The following is a 23,172-nucleotide window of genomic DNA, read 5'->3' on the forward strand; positions in this document are numbered from 1 at the left end:
TTATACCCTTATTAAGTCAAACCTACATTAATCATATGTCAATGCTTGTTCATCTCGTTGCTTATGGTCGGATGACCTTTATCCGATGACTAGGCGATCAACATCTCTTGATGGTTTGGTATTCTTCTGTTGCCTGGATGACTACTATATGCCCAAGTGATGTTAGTCGCATTTTAGGGTATACTCAGAGACGAGACAAACAAGAAGTAATGCAAGATAATAATTAGTTCAAATGCCAAAGAGTTATGTATATTTTTAAAGTTAAAATCTAATAATCATTATATTAAATTACTCAAATGACAACTTGAATGCACGAGATATCTAAATAAACTATAAAGAAAAATAATGAAGAAATGGATGGCCATCTTCTCCAATATTTGACAAGCAAAATTAAAATAAAATAAAATAAATAAAATATTATCTTTAATACTATAAAGGGATTTTCCTTTTTGTGTCGTATTTAAAAAATATTAAATTTATTCATATAACTACTAACGATTATTTCAAAATATTCTTTTAACTATCAACGACTATTCCAAAACATCTTTATAATTATATCAAAACTAACCATACAACTACTCATACCCAAAAAATCCATATATTATTTATTTTTTTATTACTTTCTTTATAATTTTTTAAAATATTAAAAAATAAAAAATGGTGGAGCACGCACCCATGACTTGTTGGTATGTTATGCTTGTTATATTTGTATTTAAAATCATGACTTTCAAAATTTTATTTTAGATTTATATATGTTTAAACAAAATATAATATAAAATTATATTAATTATTAAAATTTCATAAAAAAATAAATTCGAAACATATACTTATATAATTTTTCATTTCATTTTATTCAACTTGTTCAATAAGTAATTACCTTATGGTTGGAAAAATAATTTTTTTTTTATGATTTTAGTTTGAATTTATGGGAGTTAGACAAATATAAGTAAAATTATATTAAATTTATTATAAATTCACACAAAACTAAACTTATCTCGAAAATTCATATTCCTAAACAGAAATTTTTATATATCACTTTTAATTCTTATTATTTTTTTTCGGGTCTCTCGGCGGGAGGCTCAACAAGAACGTTAATATTTTGGTCATAAAGAAAATAGACCACCAGTCCACTTAATCACTAGGGCTTTGCTTTCCGATGCCGCGCTACTCATCTGACAGGTCCGACTCCCCGGTGCCGGCGAAGGGACACCGTAGTTCCCGAAGATCCATTTCGCCGGTCAGGACCAATTCTTCTCACAAGGCGAGGTCTCCTGCCAGAGAGAAACACTCCTCTCGTGCTAGGTCTCCAAGACGCGCAGAAGTTAAATCCCCTCCTGCAACCTCGCGGTCTCGGTCTCCTTCCCAATCGCCGCGGGCAAAGCGCCTGAGGAGGGCTCAGGCCGAGAGAGAGGTGGAGCGAGCAAGCGGAAGGGAGTATGAAAGAAACGGTGGCAGCAGGGAAAGGGAGAGGGATAGGGACAGGGATAGAGCCAGGCACCAGAAGGAGAAGGGTTTTGAAAGAGAAGCTGCAAGGGAGAGAGGTGAGAGGAGGACAGAGAGGGATAGCATTCCTGTGGAAACTTCTAAATCGAGACGCGAGCGCTCGGCATCTCCGACAGATCGGCGACGGCGGGAGAAACGGGGTTCGCGCTCGCCTTCTAGAGCCGCCAAGAATGGGGCGAATGAGGAGGTGTGAATTTCTCTGTTTTTATTTTTTTACTGTCTAGCTTACTTAGTTTATGTTGAAGATGGTTGGTTTGAATTTCAATTTTTTCTCACTGTACGTGCCAGCAAGCTGCTTATGGTTATTCATCTAGGATTTTAGTTGCTTCTAGAGCCAATCATTCTGTTTGACGGCAAACGCATGATTTAAGGCTTTAGGAAATTGCAGAGTGTGAGGCGTAGGCCTTGGAGGTGGGATGTTTGAGCCCAATACAGTTAACAGTAAATAGTTGAATATGTTAAGTGTGTGCGAATAATGACAAATAACCTCATATGTCTAATAAACTACGATGTCATCAAGTGAAAAGTATCATCATGGTCAATAGAGAAATTTGTTTTGCTTTGTGAAAAATTGTAGCTTGTACAGCCAAAGTACATTGGGGTTTAAGCCTCTTCATCATTTATTTTGGAAAATTTGAATCTCAACATAAAGGTTTCAAAGATATTTTGGTAAATTTAAATATGTTAATCAGAGTACACTATAAATGAGGTATTAGTTGAGAGAGAAACTAAAACCCTTTTAAAGTCCATCTTTTGAGAATGTAATCAATCTTAATCAATGTTAAGGAACACCAATTCATTGAGTCATATTTTATGAGATGTATATCTTATTTTTAAAGTTTTCAGCATCATGGTTTAGCCCTTTGTTATTTATTGTTTCAACATAAAAAAGTTATTTATATTCTGCTCCTTTAACTTTTTTCATTTTTTTTTTGGGTATTTACAAATTAATAAATTAACTCAATTTCTGTGGTTAAATTTTCATATGTGCATAGAATTTATTCCCTATCAGCAATCTGTCTTAGAGTTTTTGCAGTTTTTAGTAGCATTTTCAGGTGACTTTTTGGCAGCATTATTTTTAGTTTGAAGTGAAAAGGATGAGAAAGACTTGAGTATAGAGAATTGAGGATAAAGTGAATATGCATGTGGCTCATACTAGGAATGGGTTCCCCTCTTTTGTTAGTACTGCAAGATTTTCATCCTGATGCTTTGGAAGTGAAGCAGCAAAATAGCCTAAGTGCCCAACAAAGAGCAGCGCTTTCTCCTCAGCCATCACCTTATTTACATTTTTCTTGTCTTCATTCAATTGTAGTTTAAAAGCATTTTATCTCTTTTTCTTTAACTTCTCTTCAATAAATTAATATATTTAATGATTAATTTTTACACATCCTGCTCTTTTTTGTAATCTTTTTGGCATTTATTCTTTTCTAGCTTATAGATTGATAAATTGATTCTCCCCTACCCAGGTCCAATGCCTTCCATTCACTGCCAAACAAAATATCATTGTTGAATAGTGACGATATTTATGCTTTACTGATTGATCTAATCCAATTTTCAAATTTTCTTTTTGCAGGGAAAATCTTCAAGAGGAGCGGAACACCATAGGTGAGTTTCTCCTTGAGATTTTCATTTTGGTTTAAGCTCTGTTTTGAGGTCCATAATGGTGCACGGATGGATCTTAATGTGCTTCTTGACACTGAACTTTTTGTTAGGTAAGGTGCATATACTTGTAGAAACTTGGGAAACATAAAGTAAACCATATTCTTGTGTTGTTGTGACATGTTGGTGCTCGCATAAATGATAATTCATAATTTGCCCATTTTATAAGTAGACGGTGAATGTTGCTAATTACCTTGCCCAGGCTTGTTGAGGAGATAATATGAAAAACGACTGTATCGTAGTGCTCTCATTAGAACCATATATATCCTAATAAGCAAGCAAATGTATTTTATAAAGAGTACCAAGGGAGTGCCTCGTATGTGCACATGGTATACAAAGGGAAAAGAAAGCTAAATCTAGAACAAATAAAGTGAATCTAGGAAATGCAAAAAACTTTTGTATTATATCAAATTCCCCCTTCATCCAAAGTTACAATGTTTTAGAGCAGTCTTCCCTTACTCTATTCCTATTGGAATAGCGGGAAGGTTAACTCCTTCCAAACCCCTCTGGATTTCCTCGAGAGATGACTCAACCTCCTCAAAAGTACCATCTCTTTACCTCCTAAGAGATCACATTATGGCATGTGGACTCTCCTAGGTGTTGTCATGCCCCTACTCAGAAACTCTGAATAAGCTGGTTACCCTGTATAGTGCTCAGTCACCAACCTTAAGGTTTCAAGTTACTAGACGTTCAACTTCTCAAGCTTATATACTCAACTTAATCTTACTCTTGAGTATCAGTCTCACTTTGATGCCAGATGAGATTGACCTGCTTTACTATTCATTTTGAGGAAATTTTCTCTTTCTTTATGCTCTGTCGTTACATTCTATAACTTCATCTTTTTGTTGTGAACCTATTAGTGTTCTCCTAGTTTATTTGTCTGTCTCCTGGGTGACTTTCACCTGCTTGTGGGCTTACTCTGCTTATTGTTGCCCCTTGCACGGCTGGACCAACATCCTCCTGGAATTTATGATGCTAGCACACTTGAAACATATCTACCCTTGAATTCTTATGAAAGTTGTAATTTCTTTTGTCTTTTCCCTCTCCAAGCTTTTAACTCATTCAAAACACATTCCCTGCTTGCACCATGCAAACCCAAAGAAAGCAGTGACCAGCTCCTGCCAATATTTGGTAAAATGACAATGTAAGGGTAGATGATGTACAGTCCTAGCCTGTCCCTTATGAAGGTAGCAGCATTAATTGGAATATTTTTCCTTTCGCTTGCAAATTATCAATGAGGAGGATTTAATGCCACGAGTCCATCTGAAGGAAGAAAATGATGTGTAGGAGGAGCCTTCACCTTCCTGATGCTCTTTCATCTTACCATTGTCACACTTCAGTGGATGGCCTTGGAGCACCTCAATGAAGAAAGCCAAGTTACAATTCAAACAAATAACAGTGGTTAGCAGCGTTGACTCTTTTTTGGAGGACATCAATCATTCAACTCTGCAAGTACAACATGCATTCATATCCTCACCAAAAATTAAAAAAAATTATAGCATTTGCACACTTGGACCATTCTCCAAATTATCCAGTAAAAAAATTAACCCAGATACCAATCACCAGTTGTCATTTCACCTACCAAATTGCAGAGTAACCTGGTGGTTGTTAACCATGTGTGACGATCAATTTTACCAGATGCTGCCTATTACATGCTTGTCACAACTTGACTGCCTCATTCAGAGAATCAGAAGTGAAAGGATGTGGCAGATGACAGGAAAAATGTTTACCCTGTTACAGTATAATATGATATAGATTGGCAAGCAATGGTGATCATTTTTGCTTATTAACCCGCATTTTATGGTAAATCATAGGCAGCATTCACATGAGACATTGGGTTGATCAATTTGATGGCTGGGGGCGTGGATTGGATGGATGCGCTTCCTGATGTATATTATTTCTTTTTTGTGGGCTTATAGCATGTGTGTGCATGTGTTTTTATTTTCCTCCGATTAGATTTCCATTTTTTGTTTCGTTTTGTTTTGTGTTTGATTCTTTAATAATTTATTCTTACAAGAATATACATATATGTAGAGGGCAACCTACCAACTCTTGATAATATTTTAATATTTTTTTTTATATTAAAAGTTGAGAGGGTAATTTGAAATCTATAGATGGGATATTTAGGGATGGATATTCTATGGTTATTTTTATATCTTCATATCTTTAGAGTTGGATTATCTAATTTAAGAGCGAAGCAAATATTCTATCATTGTCAAGCGCAAATAAACTTAGGCATGAAATTAATTTGTTACTTTATCTAGTTAATTCTTCATGTAGTATTTAAAGAAAAGTTATGCTCTTGGTCCAGGAGTGATGATTCTATGGCAAAGATGAAGGCTGCAGAGGATGACCTTGAAGCAAAGAAAAAGGTTTTTATTTTGGCTTGGTTTGTGTTATTGTATAATTGTGAATTATATTATAATATTCTGGTTTCTTGTCCATTGTATACATGGAGCATTTCCTTACTTTTTCATACTCTTAAAATTGAGAATCTTTGACCTCTGTTTGTTGCCTTACCTGTCTATAATGACTTGCAGCAAAATCCATCATTTGAGCTGTCTGGGAAGCTTGCTGACGAAACAAATCGAGTAAGAGGTGAGATTTCATATGGCTCAAATGTCTGCCTGCCTCCTTGGAATGGCTGGAAATTTTGAAGACGTGTTTTAAACTGTGTTCAAATGATGCATTCGAAGAAACTAAGCCAAAGATTCAAGTCCAAGACCTTTCTTCAATTTGAATCTTTGGCATTGTTTGTTACCCCCCCCTCCCGAGGCCTAACACACTGACACAAAAAAAGGCAGTTTTTCGTACCCTTTTTGAAGCTGTGTTTGTCTTGTTCTATTCTGAGCTTGGTGTTGATGATTGTGTCCATGTCTCTGTTTCCTTCAGAAAAGTTTCTGGTGATATCCAGGAAAATAATTTATCCTGCACTTGCCATATTTGTGAATTTCTGTATTCTATTTCCTCTGAACTTGAACGAAATGTGGAAACTTTTAGCTCCTAGATCCTTCTAAGTATTAGGGATGGACTGCCATTTGATGGCTACGCAGCACTGCTGGTATGGTGGATTGCTGCAAGGCTGTACCCTACATGGCAAGAAATTTCAGATGTCCCAGTGCGATCACTTTGGACAGTGATAGCTTTGGGGAGCCTAGGCTGCAACTAAGTTGAATTTGATGCAGACCTGGCAAGATCTGAGTTCAAAGCCAGTTATTTCTGGATTCAAGCCTTAATTCATGTTGATGGATCCTTAGTATCAGCTATCTGCATTAAAATCTGGTCAGTTGTTTGAAATCTTAAGTTGGATTCAGATATGATTAATATTTATTTTCATAAAATAAAAGTAAAATGTTTAACATTATGTTGGAATTGGTGTATTCCTAAGAGGGGGGGTGAATTGGAATTTTAAACTTTTCTCCTAGGTTGAACTGGATGTTAGCTGAATATTACAACCTAGGGTCTTTTTATGCAGTTCCAAATATACCGATAAATATATTACACAGAAATTTAAATCAAGCGCATCATTCACATAATAACATACACGTGCGATAAATATGAAGTGCGGAAATATGAACAAACAAACGATATGTTATCGGGGTTTGGCCAACTGTGCCTACGTCCCCGCCTCTAGCTCGCAAGCCCGAGGATTCCACTAAAAGCTCACTTAAGGGTGGAGCGACACCGATTACAACCAGGTCAATTAGCACAGGGCTGACCTCAACCTTAACCAGGTCAATTAGTAGGGTTGACCTCAACTTACACGCCTTAATAGGATGGCGCACTTAGCTTTCCTAACCGGGTCTTCGGTACAGTGATTATACTTTCAAGTAAAGCAGATATGAACCCAGATACACTCAGTCGCAATCACCACAAGATGATTTAATATGTAAGCTCAGTGTGGTCAAATATCTCAACTCTCAGATATATATATTTACTATCAGTGTAATGAGTGCGTGAGAGTATCAATCAAGCAATCTTTGTATCACAAGATATTCAGCCAATAAGTTCACACAAAGATATCAAGTCTCAAATATTTCAATCAGCAGGATGTCTTTAGCATGTAAATATCAAATAATGTATATGTTTGGTTTGCAAAAGATGTGTAATCTTTGTATTCAGCAAATAATATATGAGTGAATGAATATTACAACAAAGATTACTATCACATAAACAAATATCTTCTCAAAGTTATATCAAAATAAATACCACAAGATGTTTGAAAATGTTTTGAAGAGATTTTGCGATCCACAAACAAATGCGAACTTCTCAAGTTATTGCAATGGATATGCAATATTCAGAAGTTTAATACAAGTCTTCTTAGGTGAGACTTATTAACAAAGTCCCTTAAAAACACTTAGGTTTAGTTCTCAAGAAAATTATATCAAACAATCACCAAACAAGGAGAGCAAACCTATAGAACAACCACACTTAAATCAAACTTACAAAAGTATTTGAGAAGTAAGATCTGGTAAGAATAAGTGCTGGAGGCTCAAAGATGAGTATTATGGGTTTTGAGATTTTCAGAGAATCTCACCCTAATCAAATCTACTAATCTCATGCTTATCAAATGATGGACTATAGATAGACATTAGAAGAATTATAGCCGTTAGGACATGTAGGACATTATTAATATTGTTTAAGATCATTTTAACCCTAATTAACCCTGTTTAAAAATGTTTAACCGCGGTAAAAATCAGGACAACCCGAGAGGTCTGGTTGATTAGAACCATTTTGGTTGACCAGAGTTCATATGATTCGGTCGATTAGGACATTTTTGAACTGAAGACTTGGTCGACCGAAAGTGGGCGATTTTCCACATTACCTAGGCCTGTTTCGATCGACCGGGGCAGAATGAACTGTCAAGGTTGGTCGACCGAAAGTGCACAATGTGTGCATTTCGATCCTATCTTGAAACACACAAACCCTATTCAAGTGCCTAACAATCATAGGTGCAATGGTGTGTGTCTTAGGATCATTTTTGTCCAAAATAAAGATATCGAAAGAATCCGGTGTCGGTCGACCGAATTTATTTTCATTTTGAGCATTTTGAGCTTACGTATTAAAAACATGTATGTGGAGTGTGTGATTATTACAAGCCAAAGACCCTATTTATTATTACAGAGCAATTATACAACTGAATATATTACAATTGAAAACAATAATTGGTCTTCAGGCTTTACTTGCTTTGTGCCTATCTCGATCTTAACAATTTAAGTTCCTGCACAAAACCTCAAACACCCATTAGATACAATGAGCATTTGTCATAATCAAAACCGGGCGTGATCAATAAGGTCAACACATTATATTTTTTTTAATTGAACTTTGTAATCAGTTTGATGGTCTGAGTTCTATTTGATTATAGTCAAAAGTAATTAATCAGATTTGAATTTGATTGGTTGTAATTGAATTGTAATGAGGTCATATCCAATTGAAATTCGGTCATGATTACTCCTTGATAGACCTAGGTGACATGGGGTATAAGAAGTAAAGAGAGGGGTTGATGGGGATCAACATGCACCTTGAGTATTTTTTGCAGATATTGTAACACGTGGACGACCACCCGAAGTCCACCATTGGATATGAACTTTATTTGCAGCAATTTAAGCTTCTCTTGGAAGTTAGCTTAGAAAGAGGATGACAACTTGCAAGTCCAAGAGTCTTGGTTTTTCAAGAAGCTTGACAACTTGCAAGTCAAAGATCTTGGTTTTTCAAGAAGCATGACAGCTTGCAAGTCAAAAAGTCTTGTTTTTTTCAAGAAGCATTTATTTCATTTTAAGTTCTTAGACTCCACTATCATAATTATTCTAGTTCCTAGGTACCTATTTCTTATGACAAACTATTTACTAGGAACCTCATTACCTATGTTTTAAAGTTTTATTTTACTTTTGTATTTTTTTTAATCTCTTAAGAAGTCATGTGCAAGTCATGTACTTGCTCATGTAAGGCTATAAATATGCCATCACTTGTATTGTAAAAGGGATCTTTGCATTATCAATTAAAAAGGAAGCCTTTGCTTAAATTTGTGAATCTTGTTCCTCTCCTTGTGAGTGAGTAGTGTGAGGCTACGTTCTGTCTCCCTAGAGATTGGGTGGTGAGAGACCACGACAACATCAATGTCTTCATCAACACTACACGCCCACTACTCTTTCATAGCTCACAGCCGCAACCTTCTCAAGCTTCATTCTTGTCTCAAGATTCGTAAGGATCAACACGCTTGTTCGTGGTGCGATCGAGTACTCGTGTGTCTTGGTGTTTGTCATTCCGATCCTTTTGGTAAGTTTGTTTCAATTCCTTGTTTGTGACCATGTAAAACAGCCCCTAAAGGTACCTTGTGAGCCTTGAAACTCTGCCCGAATCCTCAATTGAAAAACCCTGTTCATTTTCTTTGAGTCTTCCTAGATTTTCAACATGAACATGCTTGCTAGTACCTTGCTTAGGGATATTTGATTTGTATGCTAGGACTTGTGATCTAAGGCTTCTAATATAACATCTTTTAAAGTGAACTTGATTACTTGAATGAAATGACCAACTAAGGGCTTTTAAACCAAATCATATATGTTTTCAAAATCTCAACAACTTGTGCTCCTTAGTATATGTTTGTGATGTTCATGCTTGGTTAATTCAATTCTTCCCATAGATTGTGACATTGTGTGTGCGCGCTACAAAGAGGGTTAACTATAGGACTAGGGCTACTTAGAATCGTCCTACAATAGGGGTTTGGTAATTTAATACTAATGACTAATGTCAGGAGGCTTTTCTTGATTGGGAGAAGAAAGCTTTATTAAAGGGACCAAGGGGGTCTCACCGCAAGGCAAAATAATTTACGGAGAAATATCACCAACGAAATCAGTGGTAGCCTTACAGTTTACAAAATGCTGCCCACTAAAACAGAAAAACAGTGTTTGAATCACTTGTATTTAAAGTGGTGTCAACACCATCAAATGCCCTATGATTTCTCTCTCTCCACACTAACAAAAAGTTTTAGGAGGGATCAACCCAATAATATTTTCCCTCTCCCCATCTGTCAAGGTACCCCTCCATCCCCCCAATGCTGCCTGAAACAGAGCCTGCTACAGCCCAACAGATTGCCAACATACTCAAAGCACAATCCTACAGAGTTCTGGTCCAACTACAACCAATAAGGAGGTGGTTCAGTGTCTCAACTCTCCTTTACACAGATGACTTCTCCTCACATTTACAATTCCCCTTTTCTGTAACCTATCAAGTGTCAAGATTTTTTCTCAAGTTGCTTCCAAGCTAAAAAGGCAACTATGTTGGGCTCTAGTTCCAAGTGGCCTTCTAAGGGAACAAATTATTTTGTTTTCAGCAGTGACTTGACTAAAAAAATTGCTTTGAGGATCTCACCTTAAAAAGCTCAGTCTTTGTTCAATTCCATTTCACCACATCTTCCTTAGCCCTGTAATCAAATTTGTGTTTGGACGATCAGAAATTGGATTTCTTCCTAGTGCCAGGGCTGACTGGAAGGATTTCTAGCTTCCTAAGGATATTGAAATGTATTGATTACCAACTAGGATACAAACCTTAGGTCATTTATCTGTAACTGTCTCTTGATGTGATGTTCTTACATATATATATATATATATATATGTATGTATATTATCAAGCTAAATCTACTGTGGCCTACTTGCATGTACATATTGGTGCTGTATTCCACATTGTCACTTTTCAAGAATGCAAGGACAAGTAGAACTAATTGTTAGATTGCTTCACATACATTCCAAACTCCAAATAACTTAAGCTTTTGGAATGATTGGTGATCTAACATTGTATCAGACTCTCTGGTTCTAGGAGGCCCTGGATTTGGGTCATGTGATCTGTGTTTGTTACTTTGCTTCCCTATTATTTTGCATGTGCGAGACAGGGTCACAAATGAGGAGTATTCAATAGCTTGATATGATTTTTTGGTCTAATTGTAAAAAACTTAAAGCTTTTTCAGACAATTGATGATCTAGTTGCCATGCTACCATTGAAATATTTTTCTCTATGTTTTATTCTTTACAGATTGGGCAAAGTTGTGAAGTTGAAATTAAAAAACTGATGCAGAAAAGTTTCTTTTGCAGTTGAAGAAATGGTCTTGTGATCGTTGAGATTCTTCTGCCTTTGTTAATCAAAAGTTTCTTCATGTCAGGTGTCACCCTGCAGTTTACTGAACCACCAGATGCTCGCAAACCCGATATAAGATGGCGGCTGTATGTTTTTAAGGGTGGTGAAGTGCTTAATGGTCAGTTTTATGGAAATTGTATTTGCGTCTAATCTACTTGTATATCTGCTGATCAGTACTCAATAGTATTTTAGTTAACAGTGTAGTATCAATTATTGTTTTGATTCCTCTCTTGCATTTTATCATTTCTTTTAATGTATTATGCAGTAAATGTCATATATCTTTCCAGTTGCTAGTTGCTTGTTGCTAGTGTTTGTATATTGTGACTAATTAATTTGATGCCATTTAGCTTAATCGAGTAGTCCCCCACTCAGCATTGTGTATGTAGGTCCTATCTCCTATGATTGTAATGGTCTTAAATCTCAATATGTGATGGACTCTGATTCTGAAAAGGCTAAAATGAGGGCCTGAAGATATATTTAGTAGGCTTTTAAACTTGCATATCAGATTTAGGTGATTTCTTCTCATGAGCAGTGATGATGATTTTAGATGTTCGCAATCCCATTGGTGCATTTTAATTTTCTTTTTCACCTAGTGGCTGCACTTTGGGCTTCAATTCTTTTTTGTTGGTGTTTGCGCTGATATTTCTGTGACCAATATAAGATTCTCTGCCATAATGAAAAGAGTGTGATAATCATGCTGAAATTGTGAGATGTAATGATTGGTGCTTCGACAATGTTATGTCATATCTGCTATTGTTTATTATTGGTGACATGAGATTAGAACTGTGTTATATGCATGTGTCTATTTCTTGCGTAAGTAGCATAGGCTATCTTTGAACTTCATCTTATAATTGTTGATGCTTAAATGATTTTTTGTTTTCTTCTTTTTGATTTTTTTAATCTAAATAAAAAATTCATTTCAGGGGCACCAAGGGAGTGCCAGCCCAAGTAATAAAAAAGTAACTTTTTCATTAGCATTCTCTGTGCATAACAACAAAAACAACAAAACTAAGCCTTAAGTCCCACTATGGTCAGCTATATGAATCCTTTTTCGTCAGTTTATGCTATCATTGACCATTTCTTCTGAAAAACTTCTAAATTGTGCTACACATTTACTTTGTTGTTAGTGCTTCACTGTTGGGTTCAGTCTTTCTGGTGCTTGGTTGTTGTCAGTGAAACCTATTTGCTCTTTATGTTCAACTCATGCATAATGTGCATTTAGAATCTTAGATCTTATGTTTCCAATGTATATTAAATGTTTTACCTTTTCCTCTTGGTTGATGATCGATACTATTTTGTTTTTTGGTCAGTTAAAACAGAGTAAATTCAATAGAAGGGCTTCAAGGGGTGCCAACCCAAGTACAAAATTGATTCTTTCATCCACCTAACTGCTTTCCTGCTTGAATTTTTTTATTTGTTTCTCCTACAAAGTTATTCCCTTCAACTGGAAACTAATTGCACCACCTTCTTACTCGATCACCAAAGCCTTCTACCTTAACCACCTGTTCTCAAAGTGAAAAAGCTTGGGACCCCATTTCACTTCTCCAACATCTAAGAGAATACAGGGGTGATCCAAAATTGTCTAGGGTTGTTTGAGGAAAGCATCCTCCCAATCCACATGTGAAAGAAAATTGATAATTCTGGACAGCGAAGGGTTCTCTCGGAGGTTTAACCAGGTGAAAGATCCTCCTGAGTCCTAATAGGGGAAGATCAATAAGAGTATTCAGTTTTGAAAGCTATAGGAGTTTTCTGTCATATAGGCAGTTTCTGAGCTCAACTTATCCCTTTCCAGTATCAAATTCTTCTCCCAGCAGACGAGTTATCCTACCTCTGTCTTGCAGTTTTAGCAGTTCATTCCACAAATGTGCCCTTTGCAACCCTACTTTCCCCATAAATGCTGGGAAATACCCAAACAATATCATCCTCTGAGTTTCTAATAAGACAATTCACAGAAAATTCATCAGATAATCTGATCATTACATTCATAAGATATGTCTTCCAAATTATTGACACCCCTCCAGCTGTTCCTCTGTTGGCTTTGCAATTGAATCTCGTATCACCACAGATGGTGCAAACCAGCTGATCAGTAACAGTTTCCCACTTTGTTTCCTGATAGCATGCAAGATCTCCTCACAGAGGTTCAGGTAGTGCTTGACGGTGGCCCTTTTTCTTTTACGTTCAGTCCCCTAACTTTCCAAGTCATTATCTTTTATTGCTTCATTTGTAAACTATTGATCTTCTTTCTGCCTGGCATTTACATGACTCCTTTCCGACCCAATTACAATTATAGTTGACTGCACATTTCAATCTTGTTAATTCCTGTTCACCTCCCTGTTTCTGCTGCTGTTGCTTACTTCATTTTTCCTACTTGTCATTAGCTCATTTCTTCTATCTTTATTTATTTTTTTGAAGAGGCTAATAATATGTTCTTCAAGGCCATGGAGAGAAGCCTTTGTCTATTTCCTGAGAGCTTTTGCTTTGCTGGAAAATTTTCACCACTATTCTCCTCCATTCTCTCATCTTCCCCATCAGTCAAGTCCTCTTTCAGTGCAATACTTGCTGGCCCAGCGATGTTGTGGGTGGGGCCAACGGATTTTTTGTAATAGGGGTCATGCTTTGGGCCTGAAAACCTCTGCTTATTCTCTTTATTAAAACCTTTAAACCCTTGAACAGACTGGGGTTCACAAAGGATGAAGAAATGAGCTTGCCCAGCAGTTAAAGCCCATTTTGAGGTCCAACCTCATTGCTTTAAAAGTTTTAGGCCTTTGTGAAACATGAGGCCCCAGTTTTCTGAAAAAATATTTAAACTTTGAGGTGTCCAACTATACCTCATCACTGGGTTCCATACCCACCACTTGTCTCTAGGACCACATGTTATTCCACAACTTCTCTGCAATACTCTCCTTTTCCTGCTGAACCAGATTAGGATTGCCTCCCCAACTGCAGAGACAGAGGCAAAGCTCAACAGGAAGCTTAGGTTTAAGCCAAGGGTATGAGTCAATCAGAGGCAACCCTATTGCGGTGGTGCCATATGAGGAAAAGAAATCAAATATCTGCTGCTTCTGAGCCCTTATCCACACCTAATTTTTGTTTCGAAAGGGGGTAAGATCCTCTTGTCTATCTCCTCAATTGTCTCAAAGATCTTTTGGCAACCCTGTGCACTGAGACCCCTGAGGAAGACAATCTCATACGGCCTTTGTTTATTCCGGATGGCATCAAAAACCTTTCATCTGCATGATCTTTTGAGACAAAATAGAAATTTGTGATTATTTTCCCCAATTTCTTGAACCATGGGACTTGCCCATTCTTATTCGAGACTGTAAACTAGGAATTAATGAAACCCCACTAGGTCCTTGACATCTGTAAAAAAATGTAGATCCTGTGTCCTTCTGTTCTTGGTTATACATGACAAATCTTCATTCTTACCCTCAAGCATGAAATTGAAGGATTGTTCTCCTTGCAGCCATGGTTCTACTGTCATACCCCTTCATGGGAGAGAGAGGAAGAGGTTTTCGATAAGACTCAGTACGAATATTGGGGATGCCATCCAAAGTATTCTAGAATTTGAGTCATGTTCTTCTTATCAACAAATTTGTTTGAATATCTAGACTACGAGATATCAAAACAATACATACACATATACAACAACAACTACAACAACAGCTACAACAACAACAACTACGACAACAACAACAAGAATCACCAAGGCTTATGCCCCACTAAGTGGGATCGCTTCAAGAATCCTCTTCTGCTAATGTACACGATCTTGGGCAATATCCTATGACAAATGGATGGTTCCATAAAACTATCTGGAAGACCGAAGTTCCTTGAAAAATCAAGGCTTTTATTTGATTGTTGTTGTTAATAGAGTTAACGTGTACAATCTGTTGCGGAGTAGGAGACCTTCGAAGGAACTTTCTTCTGATGTCTGTTCGTAATGCTTTAATAGTTCAGAAACAGTTTTCCATCTTTTTTTACTATGTGCCTTTGATTGGAATAATTGGAATAAGATTTTTGGTTTATTGGGAGAGCATTGGATTTTTCCAGAATCAGTGGAGGCTTTGTTGGTCACTCTATTTTCTGGTTTTGGAAGAAGCAAGAATGTAGATGCTTTGGTGGAGATGTGCAGCTTTTGCAGTGCTGTGGGGATTATGGTTGGAATAAAATGCATGCATATTTACAAGCAAAAGTTGAATTCCTCTTTGTTATGGGATAGGATCCATTATTTAGCCTTGCTTTGTGGTGCTGCTGCTGATTGCTTTAAAGGAGTGAGATTCTCTGCTACTCAACAGGATTGACTAGCGTTGGTTTTTTTTTTTTTTTCCTCATTGCTTTTTCTTATATTTTTTCTGGTTTTCTTTTTTATTTTTCGTTTTGGAGGATTTCTTATTCTCTCTCTCTCTCTCCTCTTTTTTCCCCCCCCATTCTTCCTATTCTAATTAAATCATCTTATTTTGTCATCAAAAAAGAAAAAAAAAATGGAGGGCTGCTAAATTCTTCCTATCTCATTCCAAGCTATTCTAGGTCTATGAGTCTATCCCTCCCCCTCATACTTTGACTAATGCTATTTAGCTCACTCCTCTTTATTGCTGCATTATTTGGCATATGTTGCATGTGAACAAAACCATCTCAGTTGCTGCTCTCTTCTACGAGTGTTATGCTTAATTTACCACGAACATGTTCATTCCTTAATTTAAGTTTTAGATTTATTCCACTCATCTACCTTAACATTCTCATTTCAACAATTTTTACTTTTTGGATATGTTGTTTCTAATTGCCAGACATTTTGATCCTTATAGCATAGTTGGTATTGTAGCCATCCTAAACCCCTTTCCTTTTAAATTTAAAGGTATTTTACAATCACACAACATGCTCGAAGCACTTCTCTGTTTTACCCAACCTACTTTAACTCTATGCATCTTGCATGATAGACCGAAGGTATTGAAATCTACTACTGCCATTAATTTCTTAATCATCAAGTTTAATTTTTTCTCCAATATTCCTCTTAGCATGACTCAAATTACATTTCTTATAAAGAGGGTGGCCCGATGCACAAACCTCTCATGTTTACAGGGTCTAGGGTAGGGCGGACCATGATTGATCTATAGCATACATCCTTACATAGCTACATTGTTTTTGGCAAGAGGCTATTTCCATGCCTCAAACCCATGATCTCCATGTCATACAACGACAACTCTATTGTGGCGCAAGGTTCCCCTTCTAGTTTCATTTGATATATTTTGTCTTATCTTAAAACCTCTAGATTCTAAAGCTTCTATTCATAGTTCAAACTAGATTCTTCTCCTCTTTAATTTCATCAAGTAATAAAATATCATATGCAGACAACATTTTCCGTGAAACCTCATTGGTAAGTTAATCCAGCATTGATGCAAAAAGATAAGGACTCAAAGCAGACCATTGAAGTATACCAATTGTAAGTAGAAATTTTCTAGACTCTCTACATACAGTCCTGACACTAGTCATCACTCGTATCCCCAATTACACTTATATACCCACTACATACTCCCTTTTTTAAGAACCTACCATAGAACTTCCCAAGTGCCCCATCGTAGGCTTTCTCTAGGTCAATAAAAACCATGTGCAAATTCCTCTTCTCTTTCTTAAACTGTTCCATTAATCTTCTTAATAGATATGTAACTTATGTAGTTGATCTTTTGGGCATAAAAGCACATTTTATTTGTTTTTTTTTTTTTTTCTGACAGTCTTTGTTCAATTATACATTAAGGGCATCTAGGCTCCACCTACACACCCTTTCTATATTGTCTGTTATGTGATTTATTTTAGCATGACATGTGCATTGTCAATACCTTTTGTTGTGCATCATTTATCTCTAAGGTTGTTGTTTGATCTCTTTGGTTCACCATGTTGAGTTTCTGAGGAAAGTTTTTATTGAGCAGAGCCTCTTTACATACATCGCCAGAGTTGTTATCTTTTTGGAAGAGAGAGGAGAGTGGCTGACATCCCTACAGATCACCCATCATGCAGCAAGCAGCATGCTGTCATTCAATTCCGGTAGATTTATAATTTGCAATTTTATTTTATTTATGACATATTTTTATTTTTTTAAAATTTCTTTATTTTCTATTTGTCAGGCAAGTTGAAAAAGAGCAACCTGATGGCATGTTATCTAAGCAAGTAAGGTAAGCTCAAATCTTGAACTAACGTGAGAGGTTTGGTGCCCATCAGGGACTGATTTTAATAAAGTGATTTTATGGTGTGAAATTATTCTTAGGTTAGCCTTAACAATTTAGTTGGGAAATCATTTAACGGATTTGGATATTGATTTTGAACTTCTGGAAAAAGTTCGTTGGTTTTCAAAGCTTTCTCCAAAGCTGATTTTAGAACAATGATCACTTCCTTACTACATTGTTGCATGTTGACTTCGCTGATAAAAAATTATTATATGTTGACTTAGAAGTAATGTTATACTCCAAAATCACTTTTACTTTAAAGCTGCTGCCTCAAATGTGTTCTTTGCTTATTCACCCAACCTTGCTGTTTAAGAATTGCATGTCTGCTGTATAGTGGCATATTTTTAACTTTCTATTATTATTGATTTTTTTTTTCATTGCCCTAGGCCTTACTTGATGGACCTTGGAAGCACGAACAAAACTTTCCTTAATGTAAGTTTGCTACAGATATTTGTTGTCCCTATTCTTAAATTTTTCTGCTTGACTTGCACGGTCTGCATGCATGAGTTGGAAACTTATTTTTGTTTATAGATGCTTTTATTTTAATTATATTTAAATTTTAAACGTTTGTTCTTTTGCTTGCAGGATAACCCCATTGAATCTCGCCGCTATTATGAACTTTTTGAAAAGGATACAATTAAATTTGGTAACAGTAGGTAGGCTATGGATAGTGACAAAATATTAATTTCTCAAAGGTTGTCATAACATTGGTTCGTTGGTTCATTATGCGATATTAATATTTTTTTATTCTCTTTATTTTTGGTTTTTTTAGAGGGTGAGGACTGGATGTTCCCTTTCTCACTGGGAAAAAACTGTGGTGGAAAAATTAAGTAATCTTCGTTGATCAGTTTCAAACCAGTATAATATTAAAGAAAGGAACCATGGGAGTCTGCCTGAGTACAAGATAAGACTCATTCATGAAACAAAAAGATCCACTAGATCTAAAATGGAATTCTTATCCACATCATAAGTCCCCACATGCCTAAAGTTTAAATTCAACTGCCTACCTCAAGCCACACTGGGGAGCTCTCCTCTTCCTTGAAAGGTTTTTCTGTATGCCTGTTCCTCTGCGCGAACTAAAAAAGGCAAGAGAGATAATGATATGCTTTTTACACGCTTTTTTTATACAAGACCTGCTCCCCCCTTCCTCTGCCTTCTTCCACTTTGCTAATCTTCCTCTCTAATGCTCAGGCCCTGAAAAATTGTGTAAGCAACTGCTTAATAGAAAAACAATATCAAGAGAACCACATTTTACTGCTGTCTTGTCCATGTACTTTTAAGATGGCAAATTGTCTCGGCTGCTTCTTTATGAACCGACATCATGTTGTATTATCACTTCACCTAAAAGCTTAAGCTGTTAGGTTGTGGGCCAGCAATTGCTGTTCAATTGCATGAGAAGAAATAAACAAACAATAACTGACAACTATTGTAGGGAATAGCATAAATGTTTTCATTGCCAGACTATAAATGCAAGCAACAATAATAGAACCCAAGATCTTCTTTGGTAACCATGGCTTTGATACCATGTTATATTACTATTTCACCTAGCAGATTAAGCTATTAGATTGTTGGCTCACTATGTACATGTACATATATAAAGCCTTAGCACATATACTAGCTAGAACCTTACTTTCCAGGAAGAGTATCAAATAGTCAAATTCCAAGTTATTTTCCGAGCAAAGAAATAGTAGGTCATCCAGCTTTCCGGACAGACTTTGAGGAAAAATATCTGCCATTGCTGCTATTCTACTTTGCTATTTCCTTGTAATACTAAATACTAATTCACTTTAAAGATACCCCCTTTACCAAGCCTTTGCCTTGCTTTTTCCTTTCCTTGACCATCGATCACCTTCTTGTATGACCAATTGAAGAAACTAGAGGAAGGTTCAACTTCCTGGGTATCTCAAAGTCAACATTTGAAGTAGCACAATCATCCATTATTATTACATGGGAAATTTACAGATGCATTCATGTTTCTTTCCAACACGTACACATGCATACATGCATACTCATCATCAAGCTTCCCATGCTGCTAAAAGTCGTTTCTTCATTTGCTAATCCATTTCCACAGCCCCATTACATGACCATATCTGCCTACCATCATAGTTCACCCACTCCAATCCAGGCATTTTGCAGTAACCATCTGCCAAAGCATTCCACTTTCTACCATGAAGCACCAGATTTGCTTGTCAAGAAGGGCTTGTTAAAAAATAATAAACGGACTTGATGCCTTAACCTTCTAAATTTAAAGGTTGTTTAACCACTGTCTAACCAAGATTACTTGAATTTCTCCCAATTCCACATCACCTCTAAAAGAGCCTCTTTTTGCACCTCTTCTATCCTCATCGCCATTGTGCCAGGTATAGGGGACTGATAAAGTAGATGGATTTGACAGGTACTCTTTATGTGGAAATCTTCTAGGTATAGGGAAATGTCAATCAATTGTGCCAGATGATTTTGATGTATTACTAATGCTATATAGACATCAAATATTCCCTCCTTTACACTAGAAAGTTGAGCTTCCAATGTCTTGCTGGTAGCTATATTATTTTAGTACTTTATAGTTAAAAGCTAATGACTAATTACATATTCTATGTTTATCCTATCAATTGGAAAGACCCATGGCTCAGGAATGATTTTTTTTCCATTTCTTTTCTGTGTCTTTTTAGATTGTGCTCTAAGCCAAACATAGTTATTTCTTTCTTTGTGGATAATGGGAGGGGCTCTCCAACCTCTTGGAATTTTCATTTCAGGAGACTTCTAAATGATAGGGAGATGCTGGAGTTGTCTTCTTTGTTGTTCGTATTGAGCAACTGGAAATTATCCTTGGGTAGGGATGTTCGTTCTTGGTGTTTGGATCATTTGGAGGTGTTTTCTTGTAAATCATTCTTTGATTTTTGACCTATTCAAATTATCTCTTTCCTATTTATTCAATTATTTGGAAGGTTAAAGTTTCCCCCAAAATTAAAGTGTTTAATTGGTTGGTTGCGCTTTACAAAATTAATACCAATAACTTTCTGCAGATTAGGAGACCTTTGAAGGCTCTCTCTCCAGATGTTTGCATGCTCTGTTATAGGAATTCCAAGACAACTTCTCACCTCTTTTTGCATTTTTATTTTGCATGAAGTATTTGGAATAAAAATTGTTCGGTGTTATGGAAGAGTGTTGGGTCTGCCCCTACTCAGTAGAAGATTTGTTAATCTGTTCTTTTGCGGGCTTCGGAAGAAGGAAGTATAGGGCAGCTCTATGGAAGTATAGTAAGTATGCAGTTTTATGGAGTCTTTGGTTGGAATATAATGCACAGACTTCTTCTGAGAAGAAGTTGAATTTGTATTTGGTGGAAAAGATTCAGTTCTTGACTTCTTTATGTTGTATCGTGTTTGGAATTTTTAGAGAAGCTAGCTTTCAGGATTCAAAGGGATTGGAAGAATTGGTTGGATTTATTTCTGTTTTTCGATGTTTTAGTTTTTCTCTGGTTTGTTCCAGATTTTTTTGGGAGATGCCTTTTCTCTCCTCTGTAAATTCTTTTCCTATTAATGAATTTCTTTTGCTATAAAAAAAAATTCCTTTTTTTTTCTTGGGAGGATGACAGGGCATCAATTAAACTTCTTTAAAGATTATTAGATGTAGATAAAGTGGATTGACATGATTGCTGGCATTCTTCTCTAAAGCATTGGATGTTGCCTGGATAGGACTGATTACAAATAAATTTCATTTGTATGTTCTTAGCTGGTAGTTTTTTTTTCTAAAAAGCCATATACACTCAAATAATTGCTTTCATACACTATGCCAGCCAGGAGATGTCTTACTGGGCAAAGAGTGACATTCTTTCTGAGGTTTCTCATGGTTGACCATGAGTTCCATTTGCCTCTTTTAAGTTTTGTATTATGTTTTCTTCCTAGACATCAGACTATCACCTAGCCTGTGCAAAACAGCATTGAAGATGGTGAACCAGATTGTAGTTCCCAGAGTGCTAATCTGTTTGATATCATTACTTGGTACAGCAACCTGATTTTGGTTTTGTTGGGTAAAGGGAATGGTAGGCTTTTGTATGGATGATTTAAGCATAGAGTTGATGAGAACAAAGATCTCCTTTGAAGCATGGGATGTTGCTGGGAAAGGAGTATCGGTATGTGATGAGTGTGTGTCCAAGTTCTCATATTATTATTAAATGTTGCCAGTATGTGTTTTGATTTATGAAAGAATTAGATGATCACAATATTGTTCATGTTTCTATGTTTGCAGTAGGCATTGAATATATCTAGTATCCTAGATGCATGAAGTGTTCTTTTGTTATGATAGATGGGGGAGAAAGGATTTAGAAATAGAGGGGAAATTGTTTGATTTGGTGTTGGAGGGGGATGGAGAAGACCATTTATGATTATGAGTAAAATGGTTAAGTCTAGAGGAGAAGGGTTTCTGTGTGTCTGGGGTGGCGGAAAGCTGATGGTTGGTCAAAGTGCAGTTGGAGTTCTGAGGAGAGGCAGAGCTCGGGTTCAGAAGAATGATAAATAATGAGTGGACCCTGTTGCAGCCCGAGTTCAGAAGAATGATAAGTAATGAGTGGACCTTGTTGCTTGAATTGAAGAGCAATAACCATGGTTGAATCCTGGTTTGATTATTTTCCTTGAAGGATTTATGGCCAATTATTGGTGGAAAGTTTCTGATGGTTTAACGAATTGTGTTTTCTCTTTGAACCACAGATGCTGGGAGAAGGAAGCTCTGTCAATGGAGCTGACAGGGTGCTTCAGGTATCTGCAAGAATTTTTCCTCAAAAGAGGAATTTGAGTTGGGAGCTGTGGAGGCTGATCCTCGAAGCTGCATGGCAGGGAAGTCTGAAAACATGGTGCTGAGTGGTTGATGCCCAGGTTGTGGCTGCTTTTTCTCCAATTTCCAATGCCAGATGGTGTGTACATCACAGAAAGGGTTCTCAATGGTTGTAGAATATGTGTATGCGTTACTCGTAATAGTGGCAAGTGGGAAAAGGTGAATGGGGGCCAGCTGGAGTTCTCTCTGTGTTTTGAATTCGACAAGGGTCCCAAGCCACTTAAGTGGGTCAAGCCCATTTCATCAGGCTCATTTAGTAGCTTTATGAAGGATTGTGGGACAGGGCTGAGTTTGGCCCTTAAATCTTGTAAGGTATCTGTCATGGTTTTAGAACCCAGACCAGCTTGCCCTGTCCAATCGTGCCAGACTGGAACTGGTCGTCTTGCTGGTCCAAGTTTTCTCTAAATATGGATATTGCTCAAACCGGCGTCATCCTGGCCAAACTTGGGCAACTTAGCCTAAACTGGCCGAACCTAGTCGCCTGCTTGGTTTAACCCAATTCTCTCACCAAAAATATATGAAGATAAGCTGTGGGGTGGAGCAGGTGAGATTTTATCCCTGGCCTGTAGAGGTAAATCTAATTTGCGGCAATGCTCCATCGCTGTGTGGTGTTAATATATATACATACTTGTGTATTCCAGACGTGTATCTAAATATAAAGTTGAAAATATAATAATACTAGCAGCACGATGATGGAATGTTTTAGGATTTTTAGAAATAATGGTGTTGATACTGAGTTTGATTTTGAGGCTGGATTATTACTAGATTTAGTCTGGGAGCATTGTGGGTATGTTCCAAATTCAATCTGATTTAGTTGGGGATATTTCTTTTGTATGGGGTACCT

General features: G+C 36.7%; 1 protein-coding gene across 2 annotated transcripts in view; it reads left to right on the forward strand.

Annotated features, from left to right (window-relative positions):
* Positions 1 to 1,060: 1,060 nt before the first annotated feature.
* LOC131165429 (FHA domain-containing protein DDL) overlaps positions 1,061 to 23,172 on the forward strand; it is a 28,525-nt gene continuing 6,413 nt past the window's right edge. Inside the window, exons 1-9 of one of the 2 annotated variants that reach the window (XM_058123248.1) lie at positions 1,061 to 1,690; positions 3,077 to 3,108; positions 5,474 to 5,534; positions 5,703 to 5,760; positions 11,315 to 11,407; positions 17,208 to 17,322; positions 17,403 to 17,450; positions 17,888 to 17,933; positions 18,087 to 18,157. In XM_058123248.1, the coding sequence (XP_057979231.1) occupies positions 1,157 to 1,690; positions 3,077 to 3,108; positions 5,474 to 5,534; positions 5,703 to 5,760; positions 11,315 to 11,407; positions 17,208 to 17,322; positions 17,403 to 17,450; positions 17,888 to 17,933; positions 18,087 to 18,157 (1,058 nt within the window). In that variant the 5' untranslated portion in view covers positions 1,061 to 1,156. The remainder of the gene's footprint in view (positions 1,691 to 3,076; positions 3,109 to 5,473; positions 5,535 to 5,702; positions 5,761 to 11,314; positions 11,408 to 17,207; positions 17,323 to 17,402; positions 17,451 to 17,887; positions 17,934 to 18,086; positions 18,158 to 23,172) is intronic. The other variant, XM_058123249.1, reaches the window with a different exon arrangement.

The sequence above is a fragment of the Malania oleifera genome, chromosome 10 (assembly GCF_029873635.1).
Source record: "Malania oleifera isolate guangnan ecotype guangnan chromosome 10, ASM2987363v1, whole genome shotgun sequence".
Taxonomy (NCBI): domain Eukaryota; kingdom Viridiplantae; phylum Streptophyta; class Magnoliopsida; order Santalales; family Ximeniaceae; genus Malania; species Malania oleifera.